Source organism: Grammomys surdaster, unplaced genomic scaffold, assembly GCF_004785775.1.
Source record: "Grammomys surdaster isolate TR1022 unplaced genomic scaffold, NIH_TR_1.0 125612, whole genome shotgun sequence".
Lineage (NCBI taxonomy): Eukaryota > Metazoa > Chordata > Mammalia > Rodentia > Muridae > Grammomys > Grammomys surdaster.
This window is the reverse complement of record NW_021620455.1, coordinates 2,131,495-2,139,447: the sequence shown is the minus strand read 5'-3', so window position 1 is coordinate 2,139,447 and position 7,953 is coordinate 2,131,495. Positions and strand designations below refer to the sequence as shown.

Here is a 7,953-nt window from a genome sequence, read left to right as displayed (position 1 = left end):
GAGAGAGAGAGAGAGAGAGAGAGAGAGAGAGAGAGAGAGAGAGAGAGAGAGAGGAGAGAAGAGAGAGAGTGAGTTTAATTTTTAGGGCTTGGTGACTCACAAAGTATGGCATGCTGTAGTATCCCACTTGGGTCTCATATAAAGCCTTCTCCTTGAAGTTGGTAGGTAGTTAATTACTCTTCTATGGGTGAAGATGGGCTTCCAAAACATGAAGTGGTGCCCTGTGGCTGTGTGAAGCTCAAAGCTAGATACAGTCTTGAACCTACAGTTAGACATTCTAATCACCTTACATGATATAATGATTTCCAATACAGCTGGCAAAATGACTTGCTAGAAAAGAGCTCAAAAATCTACAAGCATCATGCTGATTTGCTGACACACTGGTCTGCAGATTAGTGCTCTAGACTCTTCTTTAGGATGTAAACAGAACTAATCCTGATGTCCTGGTTTTGTTGATGTTCATAGAACAGAATCAGGAAGACTAGGCCTCCCCTTCACAAGCACTGTTCTGTGTTTGGTTGCTGTTTTCTTGTAGAGAGTACAAGGTCCTTGTGCTCTCAGATGAGCACTAAGGTAACCAGGAATGTTAAACACTCAGAGTCGTCTCAATGAGGGAAAGGTAGACTTGTTTACTACCTGTAATGCTGGGAATGGATGTGCTTGATAGCCTGGTGATTTGTGCTCTCTGTAGGACCAGGCCAAATCTGAGTTCCCCAAGCTTTTGTGTTTATTCCAGACTCTTCCTTCCCAGACCTTTATCTTCAGCATTGTTTCACAGCCAATAGAACTCACCCATGTGGGAGATGTCACATGTACTCAGGTGACCCCTATAGGACCATGCCACACGTGACTCCCATAGACTTTTATGCTTATCTCAGTAATTCTCCCTAGTCCTTTATCTTGAGTACTGTTTCTCAGTCAACAGAACTCATCTTTATTGGAAGAGGCCATATGTACTTCGTAAAGAGTTTCAATGTAAACAAGCCTTAAGCTTTGTTTTACATGTGGATTGAATTAATTATCATTAGGAAACTATTACTATTTCCCCCAAATTGTGCTGTGCTTAAATATGCCTACAATATAACTGCCTGGTGTCAGACTGTAGAAGTCTGAAACCACACTGGCTACCAAGGTCTGTTGAACCACATTTCCTTCTTGCCGCACACAAATCATTACTCAGCTGGCCTGGAGTTTGAAGAGATCTCACAGCTTGTTCAATAACTAATGCTGTTATCAATAGCCTGCATTTATTGTCTATTTCTAGAAATGCAAAATAAATGTGTCTCTTAATATTGACATGGAAAGATCTCATTACAAAAAATATCAACAATATGAAAGATCACACAAGTTTCTTCTCTAGAAAATATACCTGTCCTGTAGAAATGTTTCTCAGTGAGAATTACCTGGATGGTTCCTAGAACATAGATTTGAAAAATAAACATATAAGCACAACACATAAAGGAGTCAGACAAGACTGTCAGCAAGGGCTGCTTCTGGAAACAATCAATCACAGTCTGAATTCCCTCTTGTCTATGTTGTCTACTCTCACTAGAATTCAACACATACTTATAATGAAAATTACCTGTACTTCTTCAGGAGATGGAGAAATGAAAGGCAGTGGAAACCAGGTTAAAGCATGTCCTTAGGGACCCCTGAGCTGAGTCCTCATACTTGGCATTGACACTCCCCTTTGTACAGAATGTCCTCTATATTCCAGACACTGTAGAGACCACACTCACACAGACTTCTGTACTCACAATTACCTCTGAAAGTGAAGGGTTAATAGAATTTTTCACTTCTAGCAGACTAACAGTAAAAAGAGCCAGGAGAACAAGTTGGCTAGTTCTAGGGCTTTGTGCTCCAAGAACAAGAACTTGGCTAACCACAAATGTAGATGATATGGTTGAATAAGATTGACTTCTTATGAACAGGATGCTTCCCCCCCTCCTGCTATGACTGTTTCTTAGACCCTGTTATACCTGTCATATGCTAAATTGTATAGGCTGAATAATGAGTTGAGACTTTCTGTTATATTGTCTGCTGGAATTTTCGAGCGACCCCCCTCCCTTCCTGGTTTGTTGTTTTCTCCTTTAAATATTCTACACTCCCCTCACTAGGGGTCGAGCTTTTCTACCCCTGCGTGGGTTATGAGAGACTCGGCCTCAGCGCGCTGATTGAAATATACCTCTTGCTGATTACAAGTCTGGTGTCTCAAGAGTCCTTTGGGTGGCCAAATTGAGTGAGGACCTTCTCGGAGTCTTTCGTTTGGTTCCTTGGTCTTTCAAAAGTACAACCTGCAGCTTCTTGCCCATAGAGAACAGAATAGCAAGGCAGGCACAGTAAAGAGTCTTAGAAGTCTAAACTCTTATAGTAAGTTCATACAATGTGTGTCTTTCTGGGTCTGAGTTACTTCACTGGGAATGATATTTTTTAGTTCCATCTATTTGTCTGCAAAATTTATGATTTCCTTGTTTTTAATGGCTAAGTAGAATTTCATTGTATAAATGGACCACATTTTATTTTTCAATTGAGGGACATCTAGGTTGCTTCCAGTTTGGGGGTATTATGAATAAAGCTGCTATGAACATAGTTGAGCAAGTGTCTTTGTGGTATGGTGGAATGTCCTTTGTGTGTATTCCCAGGAATGGTATAGCTGGGTCTTGAAGTAGAACTATTCCCAATTTTCATGTAGTCACTTATAAGTGGATATTAGCCATAAAGTACAGGACGACTAGGTTATAATCCACAGACTGAAAGATCCTAAGTAATAAGGAATGTCCAAAGGAAGATGCTTGGATCTCATTCAGAAGGGGAAATAAAATAGATATCTGAAATAATTGGAGGGAAGGAACTAGGTGAAAAGAGGGATAGGGAGGGGAATAGGGTGAGTGTCAGGAGTGGAGTGGTGGAAGGAAAGAGACCAGAAATCAATCAGGAGTCACCTCGGGGACAGGGGAGACTTCTGGAAATCTATGGGGGTGACCCTAGCCTCTACCAACTGGAGATATGGAGCCTGAATGGGTCACCTCCAGTAGCCAGGTGAGACTTCCAGTGAAGGGAAGAAGACACAAACCTACCTACAAAATCTCTGACCCAAACTTTGTTCTGTCTACAAGAAGTACAGGGATAAAGCTGCAGCAGAGATCTAGGGACTGCCCAACCAATGACTGGCCCAACATGAGACTCACTCTATGGGAGAGAGCCAACCCTTGACACCATTAATGGTACTCTGCTAGGCTCTCAGCCAGGAACCAAGCATAACTGTCTTCTGAGAGACTTCATCCAGCAATTGATGGAAACAGATACAGAGACCCACAGCCAAACAAACAATAGCAGAGCTCAGGGAATCTTGTGAAAGAATGGGGGAAGGGGGAGGATTAAGGGAGATGGAGGGGTCAAGGACACCACAAGAAAACCTACAGAATAAACTAATCTAGGCCCATGGAGGCTCACTGAAACTGAACCAATTAAAGAGTATTCATGAGATGGACCTAAGCCCCCTACACAGATGTAGCAGATGTGCGGGGCTGTCTCTGACTCTGTTGCCTGCCTTTGTTTCCCATAACTGGGCTGCCTTGTCTGGCCTCAGTGGGAGTGGAAGGACTTAGTCTTGCTGAGACCTGATATGTCAAGGTGGGTTAGTACCTATAGGGGACCTCTCTTTTTCTGAGCAAAGCAGATAGGGGAATGGGGGAGGGGTGTGAAGGTAGGACTAGGAAGAGAGCAGGGAGGGGATTTGTCATAAGGCTGTAAAGTGAATAAATAAACTAATGAGGAAATAAAAGAAGTCTAAACTCTCGAATGCCACCAGACTAGTCTCACCAAGTCTCCATGGACAAAGTACCCACAAATATGTAGCACAGATTTCCGAGGCTCAAATTTCTAATTTCACATTATTTCACTTTGTACTGTAGAGTGAAAAATTATAGATACTGGGTATATAGAATTCTTTTTAGACATATAAAATATTCTTTAGGCTTTCTTTATAAAGACATGGAGAAACCGAGCCATGAAACAAGTTAAGAATGTGGACAGGCTAGTTACGGGAACTGGCTAGAATGCAAGATAGCCAGGTAGAACCAAGCTGAGAACTGCAGTAACAGGGCAAGACCAAAGTAACAGGGCAGGACCACACTCTTGAGGAAAGATAAGCGTACAGAAAGTTTTCACATGACCCTGACTCACGTAGGTTGGGTTCCTTTGGAATGTTCTGCTATTTTTATGTTATGCCACCTTAACAACCATGAGCCCCCTCCCCATTCCTTGGTTTGTGGTTTTTTCCCCTTAAAAACCCCTCTCAAACTGGCTGTCGGGGTCAATTCAGCTCCTGCGTGGGCATACGAATTGACCGGCAGCTAGCTGTCACACACCCTAATAAACCTCGCTATTGCTCTGGTACACAGTGTCTCGAGCAGATTACTGGGTGGTCGAGACTTTCTGAGACTTGAGTGAGGGTCTCCCCTCTGTGGAGGTCTTCAGTACCATCCAAAAATGCTTTCACACTTTCTACAGGAACTTGGCGCTTGATTCAGATTAAAGAAAAGTAATGAACTGTTCCTTCAATTATCTGGCTGGTTCTTCCAAATTTATGTGTAATGATCTAATTGGTGGACACAATGACTGTGTCCTTTGTTTGTTGTGGCAGCCTATTGAAATTTGCTGATACCTGCCCTGTGCCAGAAGCAGAAAGAAGACGACATTGTCTTGCTAACGAAAGCCCCATAACCTGTGTGGAGAGAATAAACAAAGTCAGGGGTAGGGAGAGTGTTGCCTAGGTAGAGTCAGGGTGAAGGGACAAAGAACACTTAGGATATTTGAAGCTGTATATTTGGTATATATTTTGAATTAAGTTAGATCACTTTGGATGATAATGTCCTCCCAAAAGGAAATGATTATCTAACAAAAACTCCAGTACCGTGGGTAAGAACCCTCCTTTTGAGTTGTTGACAGGTAGAGTCCAGGCATCTCCCGAAAGAGTATAGGCTATTCCTATTGCCCTGGTTGCCTCCCAGAATTTGAGGGTAAGTCCATATTGCTGAAATATAAGTTCAGACACAGGATCTGGAGGGATCCAACTGTATCTGACCTAGGAGCTTCCTTCTTGAGAACTAATTTTCATAGTACTAGAAGGTGATACACAGGCTGCCAAAGAAGAAAAGCAATCAATATCTTCCCCACTGTGATACCTGTGAGACAAAACAAGAAGCAGCATGACAAGTTAATCCTAAAGGTACAAGAGTAGCACTTATAGCTTGGCCATAACCAACAGCTGTGTAATTGGACTTACGGCACCCTCATTAGTACATAATTCATGCTTGGTAGTGTAAACCTAGCCAATCACCTGTGACGGATCTGTCACAGACATTAGGCTAGAACATATTACTGCTGTTTTCCCAAACTAATATAAAGTCTAACTGTATTCTTCATAATTATTTTTAAACCCACAGGAAGTGTAGCTCTTACTCCATAGCAAAGAAGCTCTTTTTGTAGCAGAGAGAGAGAGAGAGAGAGAGAGAGAGAGAGAGAGAGAGAGAGAGACTATTACCAAATGCCACAACTGATCAAAATACAGAAATCAATTGACTGTGTGGTGCTCAGTCATAATGGATGCTGCTATAACCCAACCCCACATCTAAGTCTCAAGGAACATCGGTGAAGAAGGATGGGAGCAATTATAACCCAGAGGACAAAGATGTCTGCTGTAATATTGTGTCTTCTATATATGGCAGGGAAACTGTACCTACAAAACCTCAAGAATAAGGTTACTTAAACAAGACCTGAACAGTGACAACTCTAGTTGTCATGCTAACATGGATGGTGGAAACCTGAGGAGAGACAGGCAATTAGTGACTGCTGAGAGGGAAAATCAGTTTTCCCCATGGACTAGCCCCCAATTGGTTGTCCAATACTAAGTGGTCAGCCCTAAATGCATATAAATGTACATGTTGTATTTATATATTTATTCATATCTATATAACAATGATAACAATAAAACAAAGCTATAAAGTTGAAGAGGGCATAAAAAGGGCTGAAGGGATGACAGTGGATTGATATAAATACCATACACATATATGATATTTAAAAAAAATTTTCAAAAAATACAAAAATTAACTAATCAAATCATTATTGAAAGAGGAATAAAAACCAACATTGAAAGGAACAGGGATCAACCAGGAAGAGGAAGAGAGGTTAACAGGTCACCAGAGTTTAGCATATGAACCTGAGACAGCCCAACCTAGAAGTGAGGATTTGGATGGGGCATTATGGGTTTCTGAAGAAGTGAACAGCTTCTAAAGGACAGCAGCCATGTTCCCTCTCACAGCTCCCTTTCTGGCCATGTCCTCTGAAACAACGTGGCCCAAATACACAGCACCCCTGCTGCATTACCTCACAGTGGAAATTGTAAGGCCCTGGCACCAAGAACGCTCAAGCATCTAGCAAACTTCTGCTGACACCCTCCTGGCTGATGCCACTTTTGCCAGGGAAGCTGCTGATTAGCATTGTTCATTCAGAGTAGACAGCATTGAAGACAAAGGCAGGCCTTATCTCCTCACACAGGCACACAGCATGGCAAGAGCCCGCGCCAGAAATCTCTTCCAATGGTACTAAAAAGTAGAAGGAATCTGTTTTTATATAAAGATATTCTACTTATAAGACAGAACAATTGTCCTAAAACCTCCAGGCCACTTTAAATCCTCAAGTGACCTACCTACATGCCAACCACAACCAAGACTGAGTAGCCTTTGTGGATAAAATGACAATATGGGCACAAAGCAGTGTCTACCTAGACAGAGCTCCTGGCTCCTGTGACTACTACAAGCAGAGAGGGCTAGGAATATGCCACACCCACATTTGATTCTTCAAGGGGATTTGCTTAACAGCCACATGGTCCCGGGGCTTCCCTATGAAGTGTAGCAGTCCAACAATTGTCCCTTATGGTTCAACTGGATGTGTCCTCAGAAAAAGGACCGGAGACCTCTACCAAACCTGTGATCCCCCTACTCCAGCAGGGCTGAAGGCAGTGATGCTGGCACAGGCTCAACAGCAGGACAGAAGTCTCCGGAGTGCAACTTTGACATCCTTGTTCCTCAGAGTGTAGATGAGGGGGTTCAAGGTGGGTGCCACCGAGGTGTAGATGATGGACACCACCTTGTCCTTGTTCAGTGAGTAGCTGGATGAAGGGCGAATGTAAGTGTAGATGACAGTGGAGTAGTACATGGTGACCACAATGAGGTGTGCAGAGCAGGTGGAAAAGGCACGTCGCTTGCCCTCAGCTGAACGGATCCTCAGGATGCTGGCCACAATAAAACCATAGGAGAGTATTGTCACAGAGAAGTTCCCTACAGCCAGGAACACATCTGCAGCAAAGGCCATGGCCTCGTTCAGTTGTGTTGGAGCACAGGAGAGCTTCAGCAGCGGGGGAATCTCACAGAAGAAGTGCTCTATCACATTGGAGCTGCAGAATGGTAGACGCAGCACCAGGCTTGTGTTTATGCTGGTGTTAGTCAGGCTGATAGCCCAGACAATGCCAGCCAGGAATGCACATACCCTGGGGCCCATCCAGGTACTGTAGTGCAGGGGACAGCAGATGGCCACAAAGCGGTCATAGGCCATAGCTGAGAAGAGCAGAAGCTCTGCCCCTAGGGACCATGTGAAGAAGAAGAGCTGAGCCATGCAGCCCCCATAAGAGATGGTCCTTCCCCCCACCATGGTGTCCAGTAGCTTAGGTAGGATGGTTGAGGTACAGAGGATGTCCACTATGGCCAAGTTGACCAGAAAGAAGTACATGGGGGTATGCAGGGCTGGGCTGGCACTGATTGTCACCATAATGAGCAGGTTTCCTGAGATTGCAGCCATGTATAGGCAGAGGAAGCTGAGGAGAAGTGGTATCCGAAGGTGAGGCATTTCTGAGAATCCCAGGATGAGGAACTCAGTGACCAGTGTCCCATTCAT

At 43.6% G+C, this 7,953-nt stretch overlaps 1 protein-coding gene across 1 annotated transcript; it reads right to left on the bottom strand.

Annotated features, from left to right (window-relative positions):
• Nucleotides 1–7,038: 7,038 nt before the first annotated feature.
• LOC114638605 (olfactory receptor 13G1-like) lies at nt 7,039–7,953 on the bottom strand. The gene has a single exon (XM_028787168.1). The coding sequence runs from the start codon at nt 7,951–7,953 to the stop codon at nt 7,039–7,041; it is 915 nt and encodes a 304-aa protein (XP_028643001.1).

What these genes read in the sequence shown, in the direction of transcription:
- LOC114638605 (XM_028787168.1), bottom strand. Translation starts at nt 7,953, where the DNA reads ATGAATGGGACACTGGTCACTGAGTTCCTCATCCTGGGATTCTCAGAA.